Source organism: Capricornis sumatraensis, chromosome X, assembly GCF_032405125.1.
Source record: "Capricornis sumatraensis isolate serow.1 chromosome X, serow.2, whole genome shotgun sequence".
Taxonomy (NCBI): domain Eukaryota; kingdom Metazoa; phylum Chordata; class Mammalia; order Artiodactyla; family Bovidae; genus Capricornis; species Capricornis sumatraensis.
In genome coordinates, this window is record NC_091092.1 from 106,035,966 (window position 1) to 106,058,716 (window position 22,751).

The 22,751-nt window shown below is 40.7% G+C and overlaps 1 protein-coding gene across 1 annotated transcript in view; it reads right to left on the reverse strand.

The window, feature by feature from the left end:
* Positions 1-13,888: 13,888 nt before the first annotated feature.
* The window catches only part of CYBB (cytochrome b-245 beta chain), a 33,226-nt gene continuing 24,363 nt past the window's right edge, over positions 13,889-22,751 (reverse strand). Inside the window, exons 10-13 of the mRNA XM_068962167.1 lie at positions 22,490-22,652; positions 20,438-20,584; positions 17,834-17,958; positions 13,889-16,397 (exon numbers count right to left, since the gene is read on the reverse strand). Coding sequence (XP_068818268.1) covers positions 16,271-16,397; positions 17,834-17,958; positions 20,438-20,584; positions 22,490-22,652 — 562 coding nt within the window. The 3' untranslated portion in view covers positions 13,889-16,270. The remainder of the gene's footprint in view (positions 16,398-17,833; positions 17,959-20,437; positions 20,585-22,489; positions 22,653-22,751) is intronic.

A 22,751-nucleotide genomic window follows, 5' to 3' on the forward strand; every position in this document is an offset into this window, starting at 1 on the left:
CTCTGATGCTGGGAAAGATTGAAGGTGGGAGGAGAAGGGGACGACAGAGGATGAGATGGTTGGATGGCATCACCGACTCGACGGACATGAGTTTGAGCAAGCTCCAGGAATTGGTGATGGACAGGGAAGCCTGGTGTGTTGCAGTCCATGGGGTTGCAAAGAGTTGCACACGACTGAGTGACTGAACAGAATTGAAACCCTCTGGCATCATTCAAGACAGGTAGGCATCTTCCTGAGCATTAGCCTCCTCTTCACATAATTCTGGTTTTGGTTTTCTTCATCCCAGTTCATGAATTACCACTTCCTTGCCAATTACCCAGCTTCTAGGAATATACTGAAATCTTCTATCCCTTGATGGCCCTCTTTTATTCTTTTTGCATGGGTTATGCTATTATTATTTTAAAATGTACTTTATAAGTCTTGGGAGAACGGGGAAGAAAATTACTCAGGGTCAGTTCATCTCGAACTGGAAGTGTCTAAATTTTTATTATGTAGTTGAATCTGTCTTTTCCATGTGACTTGTGGGTTTCGTGTTTTTTTCCCTAAGTGCTAGGCATGCTTTGGGTTCATTTTCCCAGTTTAATTTTCACTTAGAGAAGAGCTTACCATTCTCTGCCATCTGAAAGCAATCAACACCACCTGCAGCAGAGCTTTATCCAGCAGGTCAAAACTTCCTCATTTCTGAAAATAACTAATTTTGTTTTTAAATACCAGTAAAAGAAAACGAACAGTAAAAAAGAAAGATTGGTAGTGCATCCTGTATTTTTTAATTTTCAGCAGATTTAAGGCATTATTTTCAGAAGAAGAAAACTATTTTTCTTCTTTTAATGTCTTACATATCACGTAACTTTGTTTTCCCCTCCCCACTTTGAAAGCAATCTAATTCTGTATTTTTTTCTTTAATTATAAACAAAGTTTGCTTTTTAAAGGAAAATCTACACAAGTTTTCCTTGTCTTTCTCCAAGAAATGTGGACATTCCTATAGTGGACAGGGATACACTAACTATACAAAACCCACATTAGACATAACTTGGACATACTAATAGTGCAAAACTTAAGCCATCTAGGAACACCCTGAAATGAGTCATTTTCAATGTCTGAACTTTCCAGATAACTGAAAATTTACCCTTTAAACAGAGACAAAAATCTTAACCATTGTGCATGTGCTGACTAACATGATTTAACTCTTTTTTTTTTCTTTTTTTTGAATGGAGTAGAGCTTCCTTGGTGGCTCAGATAGTAAAGAATCTGCCTGCAATGCGGGAGACCTGGGTTCAATCCCTGGGTTAGGAAGATCCCCTGGCAAAGGGAATGGCAGCCCACTCCAGTATTCTTGCCTGCAGAATCCCATGGACAGAGCAGCCTGGTGGGCTACAGTCCATGGGGTCGCAAAGAGTCAGACATGACTGAGCAACTAACACTTTCAATAAAAACATCACTGCCATCACACAGGATATTGTGTCAAATTGTAGGCTGTAATTAATATTCTCCACCCTTTAGGTTCTGGCAAGTACAATGACCAGAGAAAAAGCTTGGTGTATATAGCATGTGTTGAATATGAATGAATGAATGAAGAAATACAGTACAAAAAAAGGAATACAATACAATGATGTCTTTATGTTTTGTTGAGGTATATGGACCTCTTTTCCCCTACACTAAATGACTCCAGATTGCTATGCTTCTGAGTTTTTGACTCTGCTGTAGCATGTCTTTCTTTGCCCTTTCTTTAGGTTCTCAAATGTCACTTGATACCACTCTGTCCTGTTGTTTTTTTGTCATTGAGTCGTGTTCAACTATTTGCAACCCCATGAACTGCAGCACGCCAGGCTCCTCTGTCCTTCACTATCTCCCGGAGTTTACTCAAATTCTTGTCCACTCAGTCAGTGATGCTATCTAACCATCTCATACTCTGCTGCCCTCTTCTACTTCTAACTTGCCACTTCTCACCAACTATGGATTTTGGACCAAGATCACTAAGCTTGTTATGGCAAGTATGAAAATGCTCTGAGTGAATTTCAGATTGGCTTGGGCAGAGTAATATGTACTGCTTGTGGATTTTAGTTCTATTTTGGTGGCTCATACACTTCCTCCTGCCCTCATCCCCAGTTTTTAGTTCTGTTTCAGATAGACTGTCTGATAGCTTGTTGCTGCATAGACAGGACAAGGTGCTATCTATTGGGTTAGAACTGTCTAAAATAAACTACCTGTATTTTCTACATGGCAACACCTTTGGGATCCATGATCCCAGGGATTTTCCAAGCAAGTATAACTCCACATCAGTCATGATAATTCAGAGGATATTGTGTTTTTACTCAAAGTAAAGCCAATGTGTTCTTTATGGTAATCCCCAGAAAAAAAATTTCTCATGCAGTGTCAACAAGTATATTATCACCTTCAACTCTCATCCTAGACCTGTCTAGTCAGCAGCTTTGTCATGTAACAAATTATTCTAAAGTTAGAGGCTTAAAACAAGAACTTTTTTTACTATTTTCTATGCATCTAGAGGTCATTTGGGTGATTCTGCTGATTTAAGCTGAGCTCCCTTAAACATACACAGTCAGTGGTGGGTTTTGCCTAAGAAGTTCTGTTAGCCTTGGGCCCTTGTATGTCTGGCATCTCGGCTGGCACTACTAGGCTGGATCTGTTCTGTTCTCCACACTTGACCTTTGAGCAAGCTAGCCTGGGCATAGTGCCATGGAAAAGGCAGAAGGGCAAAAGAGAACAGAGAAGCAGGCCAGGTTTCTTGAGGCCTAGACTGCAACTCACACATCAATTTCACTGCATTCCACTGGTCAGTGTCAAGTCATAAGGATAACCGAGGTTTAAGGGGTGAGTGAATAGACTCCTGCTCTTGCTGGAAGAAACCGTGAAGCCACATTGCAGAGGACATGGGTACAGAGAGTAGCGGAAACTCAGGGCCAGATGGCAATCATTGGAAACATTTACTTTTTTTTAAGCAAGGAAAAAGAATCACTCCATTTTATTATAATATTCCCTATTTTGTTTCACTCCTTCTAATTAATGCTGGTATCATCTAGTGATGTTTCAATTATTTTTCCCCTATTTCCATCTCCACATTCTTTGATATACAATATCTTAAAGAGGAAGACTTCTTAAAATGCATTTTTCTGCCAAGCACATGGAAGGTAAAATTTGCTGAATGGTTTCTACAAAGGAAAAAGGTGCAAAACCTCATATTCTTAAAAGGAGGTTGACAGTAAAATTACGTCGTGAGTTGGATGTGGTCAAACCCACTGTTGCCTTTGAGCTGTCAAGTGACAGGCACAGTGGTCCTAGAAGAATGGAACAGCAAGTGATAAATGCACCAGGAAGCTGACAACAGAGACACTTGACTTGAATATTTTAGCCATGGGTGGGTGCTGCTGAGCTCCCAACTGAAAAACAGGATCATCAGAGAGGTCTGCTGAACTTCATTAGCTACATATGGAATAATTACTATGTGAATTGTATGCTCTGGTGATTTTCAGCCAATACAGGCACATTAACTATTCCTGGGAGATGTTTAGAAGCATGATTCTTTTTTCTTATCAACAAATGCAAGGAGATCTGAAATTTCCTCTGGAATCTCAGGAAAGATAAAGGTGGTTCATTCCTTCTGCCCTGAATTTCCCTCCATCTGATGTGAAAGAGGGATGTTTCACTTCTTCTGTGAGTGGGAGGGCTAGTGATTTTTATTGTTACTTAATTGGGAATTGCATGACTCGAAAGAGGAAGCAGTGTTTAGCAAGCAAGTGATTTAATATAATGGTAAACTTGGTGATTACTTAATATTCTCATGTGATTCTAAAACTTAAGATTTTTGAGCCTCATTTTTTTTTAGTATAAATCAGATTTTACTGTATTTGGAGTAGTCTTCTCTGAAGGATGAAGTTTCAGAATGTAATATTTTGGACTGTTTCCCAAAGTCAGACAGCTAATAGTTCTCAGAGTAAGATCAAGAAAATAAACTCAGAGAGGCCACTATTCATGTATTATCTTTCTTGGTACCTCCTTTTGTCCACAAAATAGTATATATCAGGACTGAGTTTCCTCTTCTACTTTATAAAGTATCCCAATTCCTTGAAGATTGCAAATCTGTTGGTATTAATTATTATTAACTGGAATATCCAATTCCTGAGGCTATTTTATTTCCCAACCATCACCACAGGATAATAAAGACTACAGTTTTTAAAAAATCTCAGGGTACCTGGTTGATCTTTTGCCTAGTATTTAGAAAACTCTACGGGTCATATTTTTGCCAAGAGAATGCACTGGTCATAGCAAACAGCCTCTTCCAACACAAGAGATGACTCTACACATGGACATCACCAGATGGTCAATACAAAAATCAGATTGATTATATTCTTTGCAGCCAAAGATGGAGAAGTCAGCAAAAACAAGACCGGGAGCTGACTGTGGCTCAGCTCATGAACTTCTTATTGCCAAATTCAGACTTAAATTGAAAAAAGTAGGGAAAACCACTAGACCATTCAGGTATGACCTAAATCAAATCCTTTATGATTATACAGTAGAATTGACAAATAGATTCAAGGGATTAGATATGATAGAGTGCCTGAAGAACTGTGGATGGAGGTTCATAACACTGTACAGGAGGCAGTGATAAAAACATTCCTCAAGAAAAAGAAATGCAAAAAGGCAAAATGGTTGTCTGAGGAGGCCTTACAAATAGCGGAGAAAAGAAGAGAAGCAAAAGGCAAAGGAGAAAAAGAAAGATATACCAATTTGAATGCAGAGTTCCAAAGAATAGCAAGGAGAGATACGAAAGCCTTCCTCAGTGACCAATGCAAAGAAATAGAGGAAAAGAATAGAATGGGAAAGACTAGAGATCTCTTCAAGAAAATTAGAGATAGCAAGGGAACATTTCATACAAAGATGGGCTCAATAAAGGACAGAAATGTCATGGACCTAACAGAAGCAGAAGACATTAGGAAGAGGTGGAAACATTATGCCAAGTGAAAGAAGTTAATTACCAATGACTACATATTGAATGATTCCATTTATAAGAAAAGCCCAGAATAAGCAAATTCAATCCATAGAGACAGAAAGTAAATGGATGTTTGTCTAAGACTGGGGAGATTAGAGGGACATGGGGAGTGACTGTTAATGGTACAGGGCTTCTTTAAAGGGTGATGAAATGTTTTAAAATTGACTATGGTGACAGTTCCACACTCAGTGAATAGACTAAAAACCGCTACAGTCTACACTTTAAATGGGTTAATTGTATGGTCTGTGAGTTACAACTCAATAGAGCTGCTATTAAGATAAACAGACCAGGAGAAACTGTAACATACTGATCTTGTCCTTTAGAGTTTTAATATTCAGGATTCTTTTGCATGATTATTATTTAAGAAAATATTGCACTGATACTAAAAAATATATATAAAAAAAGAAGAGGCAGCAAGAATATACAGAAGACCTGGATAAACACCATGGTGTGATCGCTCACCTAGAGCCAGACATCCTGGAGTGTGAAGTCAAGTGGCCCTTAGGAAGAATCACTACGAACAAAGCTAGTGGAGGTGATGGAATTCCAGCTGAGCTATTTCAAATCCTGAAAGATGATGCTGTGAAGGTGCTGCACTCAATATGTCAGCAAATTTGGAAAACTCAGCAGTGGCCACAGGACTGGAAAAGGTCAGTTTTCACTCCAATCCCAAAGACATGCAATGCCAAAGGATGTTCAAACTACTTCACAATTGCACTCATTTCACATGCTAGCAAGGTCATGCTCAAAATTCTTCAAGCTAGGCTTCAATAGTATGTGAACTGAGAACTTCCAGATGTACAAGTTGGATTTAGAAAAGGCCGAGGAACCAGAGATCAAATTGCCAACATGTGTTGGATTGTAGAAAAAGCAAGAGCATTCCAGAGAAACATCTACTTCTGCTTCATTGACTATGCTAAACCCTTTGTGTGGATCATAACAAACTGGAAAAGTCTTAAATAGATGGGAATAACAGATCACCCGACCTGCCTCCTGAGAAACCTGTATGCAGGTCAAGAAGCAACAGTTAGAACCTGGTGTGTAACAATGGACTGTTTCCAAATTGGGAAAGGAGAATGTCAAGGCTCTCACCCGGCTTATTTAACTTATATTCAGAGTATTTAATGCAAAATGCCAGGCTGGATAAAGCACAAGCTGGAATCAAGATTGCCGGGAGAAATATCAATAACCCCAGATATGCAGATAATACCACCCTTATGGCAGAAAGTGAAGAGGAACTAAAGAGCCTCTTGATGGTGAAAGAGGAAAGTAGATAAGCTGGCTTAAAACTCAAAGCTGGCTTCTTCCTCATGCAATTTTATTTCATAACACACACACAACAATATTGACAATAACTGGCTTTTTCTGACAGAAATCCTTTATGAATAAAATAAATATCAAAAACATGGATTTCATAAATATTATTGAATCACTTTGAAGCCTTTTCTCCAAGCAAAATAATTCCATTTCTTAATAGGTCCATTCTAAACTGAAAATTAGGTTATGGGATAAATAGTGACGTAGGAGGCTTCCCTGGTATTGTTTGTTTGTTGTTTTAGTTGCTAAATCATGTTCCAATCTTTGCTACCCTGTGGATTGTAGTCCACCAGGCTAGTTTGTCCACAGGCTTTCCCAGGCCAGAATACTGGACTAGGTTGCCATTTCCTTCTCCTCAGGATCTTTCCGATCCAAGGATCAAACCCGCCTCTCTTGTGTCTCCTCGGTGGTAAAGAATCTGTTTATCCATGCAGGAGATGTGGGTTTGATCCCTGGTCAGGGAAGATCCCACATACTGCAGAGCAACTAAGCCCGTTTGCCACAACTACTGAAGCCCTAGCACCCTAGAGCCCTTCTCCACAACAAGAGAAGCCACCACAATAAGAAGCCCTCGAACTGGAAATAAAAAGTAACCCCTGCTTGCCACAACTAGAGAAAGTCCACACAATGCAAGGAAAACCCAACACAACCAAAAATGAATACATAGTGGCGTAGGAGAACCCAGCTTTCTAATCTCCTTACAAAGATTAATGACTGGACACTTCCTGAACAAAAACAGCTCTGGGAGACATCTGGAGTCCACTTAGGAACTGTTAGCGACACTGTGGAACAACAACAAAAACTCCTGTGAATCATCACATAAAAAGAGAAGAAAAAACAAATTCATTTTGCCCACATCATTCCCTGCCACCACCCCCCTTCCCAAGCAGGCATTGTTCAGGGCTAAGAAGGAACCTCCCAGTTAGAAAGAGTTGCCCTCACCAGGAACTCACCCCTTCCCTAAGAGTGGGGTGAATGACAGCTTCCTTGGGTTCTTGGGACACTGCAGGAAGGTTCTGCTTCAGTTTCACCCCCACCCCACTGGCCAAATTGAGAGGTCAATACAGCCGGCTACGAACCAGGAGAAAACGCAGAGGCTAGCTGCTATTAGCAGACATGCAGTGGGAGAGAGTGTGGTTCACGGAGACCCGCTCTGCAGAAAAACTCTGCAGGTTTCTCCATTGATGAAGGCAATGGCCAGCACACATGCGTGGAGGCCCTGCTGATGTCTCCAGCCTTTGCCCCACAGGCAGTCTGTTCAGTGATGCTTAACACCTGAGTCTTGCTCTGCCCCCTACCCTAGCACTGCCACCCCACCCCCACCGGAAGCTGGTCACACCTGCAGGCACTGAGGTCTGGGTGGCTGGGCAAGTGTAAGATACCAGCCATCCGAGTCCCTCCCCACCTCTACCAGCGCTGTGGAGTCAGGCTCACAGCCAGCCTAGTGCCCACCCCTCGGTGACCCCACTGCCAGGCCTGCCCTGGGAGCGAGCTCCTGCAGCTGTGCACCTGCATACCACTGGCTTGACGCCAGTCATTGGCCTCTGACTGCAGCCTGCAAGCTGGAGTGTGCATCCCTGGGTGAGTGCTCAGCCATGGGTGAGTGCACCAACAACCAGGGCCCCCACAGCAGCTTGGGAGCTGGGATCTGGCCATGTCGTCACTCGCCAGCACCACCCTGCCCACCTGTACCTAGCACCTCCAGCTTTGCTCCACGCCCCCAGCCTGAACCCATCACCAGCCTACACCACAGTGTACACCCTGCGGGGGAGTGTCTGCAGCTGCAGGAGAACGTGTCAACAGCCAGATCCCCAGCAGCTACTAGAGGGCACATGGTTAGACTGGCCCTTGCTACCAGCCCTGGTTCCTACCCCTGAGTGTGTCTGCAAGGAGCCTCCTCCACTGCATGGGAACTGCAGCTGGCTGCCACAACCAAGTGTGTGTATGCCACCAGCTCTGGCCATCCCCACTGCCTACACTAGCTAGCAGAACTGGAGGTACTCTTTAGCAGCCACTACAGAATCCCTCTCCCCCATTCAGTACTCACCAAGGACTACACAGTTTTCTGTACTGTGGAGTCCAGCGGCCCGAGCTGAAGAGACATCGCGTTTCCCCAGACTGGGTGCTGCAACATACCCCCAAGCTCGGGACCCTGGACCAGGTGACACAGAGTCACCATATGATCCAGTATGCCCCTCCTGCAGGTAAATGGTTTCCTTCCCTAAACTCAGTTCATGAAGTCTGGAAGAAGTAACTGCTTCTTCAAATATGCTGACACCTATTTGAGGCTATGGGAATGATGAAGAATCAGGAAACATGCTTCCACCAAAGGGATATAGTAAAATTTCAGTAATTGGCCTCAAAGAAATGGAGATCTAGGAATTGTCCAATAAAGAGTTCAAAATAATTACAGATGCTCAGAGTGCTACAAGAGAACGTAGATAAACAACTTAATGATATCAGGAAAAAATATAAGAACAACATGAGAAGTTCAACAGAAAGATAGAAAAAAAAGAAAAAAATAAACAGAATTTTGGGGGCTGAAGAATACAATAATTGAAGAAGTCAGTATAGAACAGCAGAATTTAGCAAACAGAAGAGAGAATCTTTGAGCAAGAAGAGAGACCAAGTGAAATTATCCAATAAAGGAGTAAGAAAAAAAAACATGGAAAAGGATGAAGAAAGCCTGGGGGATTATGGGACATGATAAAAAATCATGTATACACCATTAGAGTTGTAGAAGAGAGTCGGAAAGGAGTAGAAAGCTTATTTAAAGAATAATGACCGAGAACTTCCCAAACATGGGAAGAGATTTAGACATCCAAGTTCGTGAAGCTAATGTCACCTAAAAATTTCAATCCAAAACAATCTTTGCCAAGACACGTAATAACAAAACTGTCCAAAACTGAAGACAAAGAATTTTAAAACCAGCAAAAGAAAAAAAAATCTCTCATGCAAGGGAACTTCCATAAGGCTATCAGTGGACTTCTCAGCAGAGACCTTGCAGGCCAGGAGAGAATGGGATGCTAAAAGATGCTGAAAATTCAAGATGCTGAAAGAAACCACCAGCCAAGAAAACTTTAGCCAGCAAAGTTGTATTTCAGACTTGAAAGCAAGGGCTTCCCTGGTGGTCCATTGGTTAAGAATCTGTCTGCTAATGTAGGGGACATGGGTTTGATCCCTGGTCCAGGAAGATCCCACATGCCACAGAGCAACTAAGCCGTGTGCCACAACTACTGAACCTACAAACCGCAAGTCCTGAAGCCCTTGGGTCTAGAGCCTATAGTCTGCAATAAAAGAAGCCACTGCAATGAGAAGAAGCCTGCACACTGGAGCGAAGAGTAGCCTCTGCTCACTGTAACCAGAGAAAGCCCATGTCCAGCAACAAAGACCCAGCACAGCCATAAATAAAATAAATAAATCTTAAAAAAAAAAAATCGAAGGCAAAATAAAAACTTTCCCTAGCAAACAAAAACTGGGAATTTCTCACCAGTAAATCTGCCCTAAGAGAAATGCTGAAAAGAGCTCTTCAAGCTTGAAACAAATGTATGCTAATTAGATGTGAAAATAAGACAACACATTGGTAAAGTAAGCATGAGGTTAGATTCAGAATACCTTAACACTGTAATATAGTGATGTGTTCACTACTTAACTCTAGTATAAGGGTTAAAGGACAAAAGTATTACAATTTGTTTAGTTATACAATATAAAAAGATGTAAATGGTGACAAAAAGAATATAAAAGGGGGTAGTAAAAAGAGGTTTTGTCTGTAATTAAACTGAAATTATCACTGTAAGGTAGACTGTTTTATATATATATATATATATGTTATATGGGATCCCTGGTGGCTCAGACAGTAAAGAGTCTGCCTGAAATGTGGGAGACCTGGGTTTGATCCCTGGGTTGGGAAGATCCCCTGGAGAAGGAAATGACAACCCACTTCAGTATTCTTGCCTGGAAAATCCTATGGACAGAGAGAGGAGCCTGGTGGGCTACAGTCCATAGGGTCGCAGAGAGTCTATGTTGCCCGTAAGACTCTCACTTCAGCTTTAAGGACACACATAGACTCAAAGTGAAGGGATGGCAAAAGATATTCCATGCAAGTGGAAACCAAGAGAGCAAGAGTAGCTATACTTAGATCAGACAAAATAGACTCCTAGGCAAAAATGTTAAGAAGACAAAGACAGTCATTATATAATGATAAGGGAGGCAATTAGTCAAGAAGCTATAATAATCATAAATATATATACACCCAACATCAGAGCACCTAAATGCATTAAGCAAATACAGATCTGAAGGGAGAAATAGACAACTATCCAATAATCGTAGAGGACTTCAATACTCCACTTTCAACAATGGATAGGTTATTCAGACAGGAAATCAATGAGGAAATGAATCTGAAACATACTTCAGACCAATAGAACTAACAGACATATATAGAACATTTCATCAAACAACAAAGAATACACATTCTTCTCAAGCACACACAGAACATACTCTAGGACAGAGTAAATGATAGGTCTCACAGAAGTTTTAGTAAATTTAAGAAGATTGAAATCATGAGTATCTTTTCTGACCACAATGGTATGAAGCCAGAAACCAGTAACAGGAAGAAACTGGAAAATTCACAAATATGTGGAAATTAAACATGTTCCTGAACAATGAATGGGTCAAAGAAGAAATCAGAGTAAATCAAGAAATATCTCAAAACAAATGAAAATGGAAGTGCAACATGTCAAAATGTCTGGGATACTGCAAAGAATATATCTTAATTATTCTTACCACAGTAAAGCAATTGTAATTATGTGACAGGATGGAAGTGTTAGTTAAGGCTATAGTGGTAATCATTTTGCAATATATAAATGTATTGAATCAACACGTTGTACATCTTAAACTTACACAATGTTCCGTATCAATTATATCTCAATAAACCTGAGAAGGGGAAAGAAATTGGTAGGTTATTGAGGTTTAAGATATTTATAAAATATCTAGTTTTATTAAGAATCTAGATATTTGGTAACCATCATTATAAAAATCAATTTTCAATGTGATTTCATCAATGTATCTTAAAATGACTGGGTGAAAGACGATTGGAGAAAATGATATTCATATCATCAGAAGTATTCCCCAAATGTTAATTACTGATTACAAAAGTAAAGTAATATCTTTACATTTATAACAGAAAAATCTGGTGGTCAAACTTAATACCACTAATAACAGGACAAACTGATAATACCTACCTCCCAATGCAATGCACTAAAGATACAATGTCACCTATACATAGGCTATATAGTAAATGATAGTTTTGTATTGGTGTTAAATTTCTTGGATTGATTCATTGCACTGTGCTTATATAACTGAAAGTTGTTCTTTGGAAGAACATTCAGTGAATCATGTTGCTCACTTTAAATATCTTACAATTTTATTTGTCAACTATACCTCAACAAAGCCTAAAACATTAAAATAAAGTAAAAATTAGCATGAATCTGGTTAATCAATATTTCTAAATTAAGTTACCAAGATACTTAGATAGTAAAAACCAAAGGTTTATACACTACAGTTACGCAGCTCTTAGTGCATTATCTGTACCTAGCACAATAGCACAGAGACGGGGGAGCCTGGTGGGCTGCCGTCTATGGGGTCGCACAGAGTTGGACACGACTGAAGTGACTTAGCAGCAGCAGCAGCACAACAGCTTTAAAAAAAATCTTTGGCACTTATACCTTGTCTAATCTGCTAGCGTGGCATAAAGAACATGAAATTTTTAGCTAGAAATATATGGACTTAGTTTTGATCCAGTTTCCCAGTAGTTGTGGGATAGTTTGAGCCTATCAGTTATTCTCGCTCAGCTTCAGTTTTTTTTAATCAACAAAACTGAGATAAAATAGCTACCTTGCTAAGAGATGAGGGTTCAGCTCCTGGGTTGGGAAGATCTGCTGCAGGAGGGCATGGTAACCCACTCCAGTATTTTTGCCTGGAGAATCCCATGGACAGAGGAGACTGGCAGGCTACAGTCCATAGGGTTGCAAAGAGTCAGACACGACTGAAGCAACTTAGCATGCACGCACACAACTACCTTGCAAAATCCTGAGGGATTAAAACATTTGACATAGTAGAAGGTGTTTATTAAAGATTAGCTGTTGATGTTGCTGATGTTTGTTTCAGTTAATGACCTTTCCCTCCATGGCAGCATTTGCTGACCCCCACAGGAACATATGCCCACACCTCTATACCTTTCCTAGATGGGGGGATCATAATTGGTTGACTCATTTAGAACAATGACCAACACAGAACCATGAGTGTATATCTATTCACAACCTGATTTGATGGCACCTAACTGCAAAGTTAGGCTGGAAGAAGCACAAGCTGGAATCAAGATTGCTGGGAGAAATATCAATAACCTCAGATATGCAGATAACACCACCCTTATGGCAGAAAGTGAAGAAGAACTAAAAAGCCTCTTGATGAAAGTGAAACTGGAGAGTGAAAAAGTTGGCTTAAAGCTCAACATTCAGAAAACGAAGATCATGGCATCTGGTCCCATCACTTCATGGGAAATAGATGGGAAAACAGTGGAAACAGTGTCAGACTTTATTTTGGGGGGCTCCAAAATCACTGCAGATGGTGATTGCAGCCATGAAATTAAAAAATGCTTACTCCTTGGAAGGAAAGTTATGACCAACCTAGATAGCATATTCAAAAGCAGAGACATTACTTTGCCAACAAAGGTCCATCTAGTCAAGGCTATGGTTTTTCCTGTGGTCATGTATGGATGTGAGAGTTGGACTGTGAAGAAAGCTGAGCACTGAAGAATTGATGCTTTTGAACTGTGGTGTTGGAGAAGACTCTTGAGAGTCCCTTGGACTGCAAGGAGATCCAACTAGTGCATCCTAAAGGAGATCAGCCCTGGGATTTCTTTGGAGGGAATGAGCTGAAGTTGAAACTCCAGTACTTTGGCCACCTCCTGCAAAGAGTTGACTCACTGGAAAAGACTCTGATGCTGGGAGGGATTGGGGGCAGGAGGAGAAGGGGACGACAGAGGATGAGATGGCTGGGTGGCATCACTGACTCGATGGGCGTGAGTCTGAGTGAACTCTGGGAGATGGTGATGGACAGGGAGGCCTGGCGTGCTGCGATTCATGGGGTCTCAGAGTTGGACACAACTGAGCGACTGAACTGAACTGAACTGAACTGCAAAGTTAGAACCTAAAAGATGAGTGGAAATGAAAAAAAAAAAAGAAGTTGCTATACTAGGGCTTCTTTGCCTTTGAAATTCTATCTGCAATATCAGGTGATACTCTCTTGTCCATTTCCTTGTACCAGTGTTGTGGGTGTCACCCGGATATCAGTACAGAACTCAGTACTTCGTTTTCCCTACTCAATCCAGAAATTGTGCCGTGTTTGACATGTCATCTACGAAAACACAGAGAATCTCAATCCCACTGGGGCAGAGAAAATCTATGCCCTCTAAGTCCATCCTTGAATACGAAGATCAATAACACAGACACAGAGAGAGCTCATTCATTTTAATAATTGAGTGCAATTTTGATAGTTCTTCCCAAGAATTATCTCCCAGGGCCCCCCTCTCCCAAATTATTCACACAAAACATCTACAAGTATTCAAATTAATAAACACAATGTTGCAAAAGCAAAAGAAATAAGAAACTCCTTCATAGCCTTGAGATTAAAAATAATGCTTAATCGTTCTCTCACTAACTGTTACTAAATACTAAATACTAAATGCTAAAAAGGCTGCACGGGCAGCCGGTGGCTGGGGAGCAGGAAGGAAGCTCTTATAATGACAAGCGCATTTACACTCATTTTTCATCTTATAACCAGGATAACACAGGGCGTAACTCTCTGGGTGTCAAAAATAGAAAACCCTGGAGAGAGATTTTCAGAGCAACAAATAAAGTTGGTTTTACTTATGCCACATAGGGAGCAAGGGCCCAGATTCTCAGACTCCCTGTAACCCTCGTCCCCCTTCTGGCTCGCACTTTGGCATAAAGAAATGAAACCACAAACAAGGAGCCTGAGTCATAGCAATAACACAATACAGCTTTGTTGAATGAATAAACTGATACCTCAGGTGCAGTGTGAATGGGGCAGACCTAAGTTTCTCTTTGAAAAAACAGTCCTGGACATTATGGGGAAATGACCTTCCCAAAGCAAGCCTGACTTGATGCCCTCAGTGCCCTGGGCATCCTGGGGACCCAATGGAACAACTGAGTTCTTTCTAGTTCAGCTTGGTCCCCTGAATAGGTCCACTCAGCATCAAATTTGTGGCCAGAATTTCAGATTCAATACCTTATGTGATCAAAATAAAATGAATATGTGTATGGCTCCTGCAATTACATTCAATACATACAAGACTTTAAGAAATCTGGGGTAGAAAGTGACCCCCTTCCCCTACCCTTCCCTTTTGCCTTTTTTTTGTTTTTGGCTTTCTCTCACTTTCCTTCTATTGTCTTCCTCTTTCCCTCCCCTTTCCTCCTAACCTGGTCTTCTGCCCTTCCCCTCTGCTCCTTTCTCCTTCTTTCTCATTATTAAAGTTGATTACTTCTAAATATCTGTGGCCGCAGAGAATATAACAAATAAATTTGTTTTTAGTTTCCAGAAGTAGGAGCAGTTACATTAAGAGTGATTTAGAGATTCTTGAACTCATGAATATCTAGAATATTCTATTGGATATGAATTCAAAAGCTACATAGTAAGCTAGGGATTTAGTTTCTGGGATGTAACTTTTATTATCATGATGATAGAAGGATAAATCATTAGTTACAGCAGTAAGATCAATTTTCCATGTGTATTTAAAAAGATCAATTTTCCATGTGTATTTAAGTAAAACAAAGGGTGGATGCTATTTAAAGCAGCTGTCAGATACATACTTGTCACAATTCTTAATTTCAAATTCACAAGTGCTGGCTGGAGAGGACCGTTTTGGGCAATAAATTAGTTTGCATTTCTTTCATAGCATCAGGAACAGGACTAAAGGAGCCAGCCAGAGTTATGAGAGGAGTTTATTTCTCTGCCTCCATCTCCCTTTGGTGCAATGCTTCAAATAAGAGTGTTTGGACAGGACAACCTATTGGTTACTAACCTTAGCCTGTTCTGTACCCTTAAGAGAATGAGGCTTATTTGGTCAACTAGAGTATCAGAAGTGATTTCCTCAGATAATACTGTTTAAGGCTTTCAGTTGATTCTACCTTGGCACTGTATGGTTCTAAATGTCTTTTCATTCATTCATTCAGCTACCTTTCAATGAGTATCCACTCTCTGCCAAGTATCAGTGTAAATGGTGGGTCATATATATATCCAGTCAGTCTAATATTCTTTTTTAGGAGAAATCTCTGACCCAGTTAGGCTGCTGTATTGGTAAACTGGAGGATGTCGTCACTATTAAGTGATGAATCATTCACAGGATAAATTATCTCCTATTTGGAACATTTCCTTCAATAGAGCAATATTGATAACAAAGATGACACAAAAGGGAATATGAATAACTATTCCCTGGTTCGCTTCTTCTTTGGGGGAGTATGCAAACCAATTTCCAGGCAACCTGCTATTGCTGAAAGATCACCAAACCTAGAGTCAGATGGCCTAGAGCCAGTCTCAGCTTTAATCTTAGGGAGGCTACTTCACCATTTTGAACCTTTTTTTTTATCCTGAAAACTGAGTCTGAGAATCTTTGCCCTACCTTTCCTGGTATTACTGTAAAGGGAAAAAACAAAATGAAAAAAAAAAAGTTTATATAATTGCTCTGAAAACCATAAAGCTCCATACAAATGCAAATTTATCACCATTAAAAATCTCTGACATTCCTTTCAGGGAAAATCATCACATCATAGTTCCTTTTTCTTTTTTAAAGGAAGGAACTTATATTATCCACTAGCATTACTTGGTTATTCAGTGGTACAACCCACATTTATTCCTCATGGAAGAGACCAGTTAGAAGTTTTCCTTGTTGAAAATGAAATGCACTCCCCTGGGGCCAGAGTCGGAGTTGGAGATGCACTGCTTATTAAGGGTGTCAGCCAAGGCTTCCGGTCCACAGAGGAAGACTCCTATTCTGGTACTTTTGGGGAGAAACAGAGAAAGAAAAAGACAGTTTTAGGCTTTGGGATGGGATCAATTACAAAGCACATGGGGAGATTTCCTACTGATTTTAGGCCTCAGAGCAGAGTCTCCTCAGCTCCTTTATCTTTCCACAAATGACAGAGTTCAGGTGACCCTTGGAAGGGTGGCTTGGTCCTGTTTATGGGGGCAGCTGGCTACTTCAAAAGGCAGCTGACTTTATTGAAAAAAAAAATGACATTCAAGCAAGATTTATGGAAACTTCTACCACAGAGAAAATGGTGGTGAATTTGTGAGCCTGTGGTCTACTTCCTTTCGGGGCTTTGTGTTCTCAAACACTCCAGCATCTTTTTTTAAAAAAATTATTTTTGACCACACCATGGGACATGTGAGAGCTTAGTTCCCTGACCCGGGATCGAACCACACCCTCCTGTACTTGAAGCACGGACTTTTAACCATTGGACCACCAGGGAAGTCACTCCAGTGTCTTAAAATCAGGAACAAACCCACCTTAGGAACAGCAACTCTGCTAACAACTTGGTGTGGCTTCGTCCTTCAACTTTTTAGACTCTAAAGCCTTATTCCTCTAGCTGTGGTTTCAGACCAGAGCCCTGGTGTCAGCTTTTCAAGAATATATATTATTGAAGTAGGTCAGCTGTGTTTTTAAATTGTTATGACTTCACACTTTTTTCAAATCTGCCCTAAAATATCTGTTTGGCTTAAATGTCAAAGCTGTGATGATTTGTTCTTTGATGTAACTGTATTTCCAATCCTTGTTCATGTTAAGATTTCAAGAAAACTCAAAAAGCCATTCAAAGCCAAGAATGCAGATTCTTGGGCCCCACCTCACATATACTAAATCAGCATTTTAAAAAGCTCCTCCAAGTGATTTACATGTTCATTAAAGTGTAAGAAGTAATGACATAAAGAGTGTATTTATGGTGATTTCTTGAGTTTTCCATGTGTTCTAACAAGATAAAAGATCTCTTCAAAGCTTCATAATGACTAAAGCTTTAGTGAGGGCAGGAAGGACCTGGGGTATCTGTCAACTTATGATCTAGGACCCAAAAGCTATACATGAAAATGGGGCCAGTGTCTCCTCAGTAAACAATATAAATCTTGTTGAATTAATAGAAGCAGATACATGAGTGAAATTTAGGAGATAAAAGCAAAGAATTGAGTTACAGGCCTACTTGGGGGCAGCAGGGTTCAGAAAGTCTGAGGTGGGACCTGGGACTCTGTTTGGAACTCATCAGTCAATGTTGGGTGTGATTTAAAGACTTCTTAAAGTGAGAGATACTTAGAACCTTTTATGAGTGTGAATATAGTTATCTAGATATTTTAGCTTCCAGAATATATAAATTTAGCTGTGTTTGGGAGCTGCTGCTTTACATAGACTGTAAGCCTCAAGAACACTCTGTTGGGGAAACTCCTTACTTGGGGTGTTGACTTCCAATGGTCTTGAACTCGTTATCCCAGTTGGGTCGTCCATACAAGGTCTTTTGTTTCAGGCCTGTGATTACATCTTTCTCCTCGTCATGATGCACTGCAAAGTGACTGGCCTGCAGGAAAGGACACGAATTTGAATTCAGAATAAAGAGTCATGCTCTATAAACACACACAGATAGACTAACATATCCCACAAACCAAGCTCTAACTACCCAATCTAAATGTACATATATGAAGCAAGGCATTATGCCAGAAGCTAGAAGGTCAACAACACTGAACACACTGATTTCAAGCCATTTATAGTCTAGAAAGGGAGACCTTGAAGTAAAGAGGTGAGCAATCCTGTTTGTAGACTAAGGTACCACGAATGTCATAGAGGAGGCACAAACATCTCCATGAGAACAAAGAAGGGAGGACAAGTGGAGGATATGAGAAGGTCTCAGGGTGGCAGCATTTGAGCCGGACTTTAAAGTGTGGGTACGATTTAAATGCTGTTTCACTGTTTTTCTCTCTGCAGTACATCTAGCAGTCTGTCCTGAATATACTCCCACTGTGTTGAGAGAATCACTAAGAATTAACACAATCATAGATTAAAATACACTCATATTTTGCTAATGTAATAAGACATCAAACCAAGCCTAAAGCTATTAATTGTGTGTGTAGGGGGTGGGGGGGTTGCTTTCTGTTACCATTCTAGAGAGCCTCAGTTTGAACCACAGGTATTTTTTAGTAAAAACGGTTAATTAAATTTAACAATTAAATCAGATTTTAAATTTACTGGACAGGGGATGGATAATGGGGATGGAAGAGGTTAAGAAGGGTGGTTTCCCTGGTTTAATAATCCTGTAGACACAAAGTTTTGCAAAGAAAAATAACTATTTTTCAATGCAAAAAATTTTCCACTGGGAAAAAAAAGCTGGCTTTTGAAAAAAACAGAACTGCAGAGCAATTTATATATTATACATTTTTCCCACTGGGTTTCATTTTTATCAAATTCTGTTGTTTTGTCTTTAAATTGCAGAAGTGACATCTTAAAATCACTTTTTCTAGAGCAGCAATTTTCCTGGTCATGTGGCCCGGGACCTATGTTTGTGGGACCTGTGGGACCTATCGGACCTACAAAACTTTCTGAAGACTTGGAGAATTTATAATAGGCAATATGCCAAAACCTGAATGAGAAGTCAGTTTTCACAGGGACAAGGTACATGTGAAAAATGTCTCTGATGAGGAGCCATTGTATGGGTGTGGCCAGTTGAGCCAGTGACCAGAAACTCTTGCCTTAGCTCCTCACTCAGGAGGACAGTTATGCTTTTTCTGGGCCAAGTTATTAATGTTTGTTTATTGAGAAACACATTATCCGCTAGGAATCATTAACTTGTTTCTAAGTTTCTCAGTCTCATCACTTTAGACATTTGAGGCCAGATAGTTCTTTGTTGTGGGTGGTTGTCTCGTGAATTGTTATCTTATCAATACTTGTAGCTGTAATTGTTTTATCCATTGAAAATTCACAATTTCATTGCTAAATGTCTCAGGAGGGAGTCTATATACATATGTGTACTACACACATGGATACATATATACATGCATATATCACCTTCACTAGATATATACGGATTTATTCACAAACGATTATCATGAACTACTGGAAGTGGCTAAGAGTGCAGGTCCTGGAGCATTTATTACTTGGATGCCCTTGGACAAATGACCTAAGCTGTTCTGGGCCTTGGCTTCCCTATCTATAAAATATGGATAAGAATAATAGCTACATAAGCTACATAAGGTGGTTGTGAGGATTTAATTAGACAATCTATGTAAACACTAAGAAGAATACTTGGCACAAGCATATGCTTAAGAATTGTTACCAGTTATTATGACTCCTTATTAAATGTATTATGTATATTATAAAACATACATAATACAAATTGAAGAAATATATACCCATATATATGCATGTATATTTATGCATGTGTATTTATGGGCTTCCCAGGGGGCTCGGCAGTAAAGAGTCTGCCTGCCAATGAAGGAGACCCCTGGGTGTGGAAGATCCCCTGGAGTAGGAAGTAGCAACCCCACTCCAGTATTCTTGCATGGGAAATCCGAGGGACAGAGGAACCTGGCGGGTTACAGTCCATGGGGTCACAAAACAGTCGGACACGACTTAGTGACTAAACAACAGCAACATACATATGGATATATATATACATATACATACACACACACACACATACACACACACACACAGAAAGAGAGTGAGAGATAGCTAATATTATCTTTTCTTCCCGTAACCCAGTGGATCATCTTATTCACCTGGTTCAATACTCCTGGTGGGGGCATTGCTCTAACAAGGTCAGAGTCGTGGCTCTGACTTCTTTGTAGGCTCCCTAGCTTTGACCTGTCCCACAGATACCAGCTTTGAATTTAGTCTCAACAGTCTGAACATATGGGCATACTGAGTCAGAGTGAATGCGGTGGATCACCTGAACCCACTGACGATTCTTAAAACCTGTACACAAGCCACTCCAATAGCCAAGGGGAAGTCGGTAAGCCCTGGGTGCTATGGGAGAGACCTGAGATTGGGGATCTTGTCCTTACCTGAGACTCATCCCAGCCAGTGAGGTAGATATTGTAGCTGAGGAAGCCCGTGTTGTTCTTCTCCTGCATCTGTGTTTCCAGCAGCTGCAGCAGGTCCGCAAACCACTCAAAGGCATGTGTGTCCCGACACAGCCAGTAGAAGTAGATCTGAGAGGGGGACAGACCGTGAAGCAGGTTATTTGCTGTTCAGTCATTCAGTCATGTCCAACTCTTTGCAACCCCATGGACTGCAGCATGCCAGGCTTCACAGTCCTTCACCATCTTCTGGATTTTGCTCAAACTCATGTGCATTGAGTTGATGATGCCATCCAACCATTATATATATATATATAATTTTTAAATTGAAGTATCATTGATGTATAGTATTATATAAATCACAAGTGTATAGTAGAGTGATCAATAATTCCAAAGGTTATACCCCATTTATAATTATTATAAATCATTGGCTATATTCCCCATGCTGTATATCCTTGTAGCTTATTTTATTTTTAATAGTTTGCATCTTTTGATCCTCTCCCCCTATGTTGCCCTTGCCTGTCTCTTCTCCCCACTGGTAACCACCAGTTAGTTCTCTATATCTGTGAATTGAGTAGATCATATTTAAATAGAGACCTATCAGCATTGACATATGGATTTCTACCCTCCCACCTTCCACTTTTCCCTGTTGCTCAGGATGCCTAGAAACATAGGTTTTCAGAAAACTCTAGATATTTGACAAACTAGCTCGCATGAACCTGCTCTGGCCTTTACATAGCAGCATAGTAAATAAACAGCTTGTTCGCAGAAATCTGTAGCTTAAGAAGAAAACATGAGCCCACCATGCGCCCTCTGGGGCTGCTCTTGCCCTCTCAGAATTCCTCACTTCCTTGGACTCTCCTTTCAGAAAGATCAGTAGGATGTTGATGAGCCATGGTTGCCACCATGCAACTTCCCTGCCTGCTACGCCAGACACCTTGGAGTTCTAGGGGAAAAAGTAGTTCTACCCACACCTCCTTAACATTGAAAAGAGGGAAAGGGAGAATGAAAGTCAAAGTAAGCTCCACGTGCCTATTAGAGGTTCTCTCTCAGGAAGATCCCCTGGATAAAGAAATGGCAACCCACTCCAGTATTCTTGCCTGGGAAATCCCATGGACAAAGGAGCCTGCTGGGCTACAGACTATGGGGTCGCAAAGACTTGGACACAACTTAGTGACTAAACAACAACAGTCATTAGAGTGACTCAAGCTTTATTAAAGATGTCGTTTCTCAGGCAATGAAACCCAACTTACATGGGACCAAAAATTCCCCTGGGACTTTACTCTGAGGAGACAGCCATAGAAAGTAAAAAAGTAAAAGTGTCATGAAAGGACATGTCTCCTGTCCTCCCCCTGCAAATAAATGTGGGGGAGAGGTGACTGGAAATGGAATCTACCTCAATATCTAACATAAGATGATAGAAAAATTATTCTATATCCTCTCAATGGAACATGAAGGACTCATCAAAAATGATTATTAGCAAGCTTGTGACAACACTGAAAAACACTATATGTTTTCAAAAGAGGGGGACATGAAATTGTACATACTCAATATATGCAACTTTCTAAAAATATATAAACAAGTGGAAAAATGTTGGAAGAGAATTTACCAAAAGGAGAATTACTGGATTGGGATTGTGAACACTTTAGCTCTCTCTTTTCTGAATTTCTAGTAATACCATGCAAATATGGTATATTACTTTCAATAATAGGCCTGGTTCTATAGAACCACATTTATATGTTTGTTTGGTGGTGCTGCGAGGCTTGTGGGATCTTAGTTCCCTGACCAGGCATTGAACCTGAAACCCTTGGCAGTGAAAGTGCTGAGTCCTAACCACTGGAACACCAGGTAAGTCCCAGAGACACCTTTAATTTATCAAATAGCCCTTTTGTGAGAAGCCTGCCTCTCTGAAACCACCCAGAACTTGTCTTCACTTTGCCTGATCTCTGCCAGCCACTGCCCTGACGGCTCTTTGAAGCTTCACTTGGCAGAGTGTGATGACCAGTCCAAGCTCTCTGAAAAAAAGAAAGAACCTACCTTTTTGAGCCTCAGATTTGGGGCTTTATTGCAATATTTGTACCAGACCGACTTGAGGATGGATGCAAACGGCGTAACCCCGATCCCTGCTCCCACTAACATCACCACCTCGTAACTGAACACGTCCTCACTGGCAGTGCCAAAGGGCCCGTCAACAGCTACCCTGGAGGGAAGTATGGGGGGAGATGGTTACACAGATGTCTTGCTCTTCAGAGGCGGAGGGGGCACACATTATCACTGGGGGTGTGCAATACATCACTTC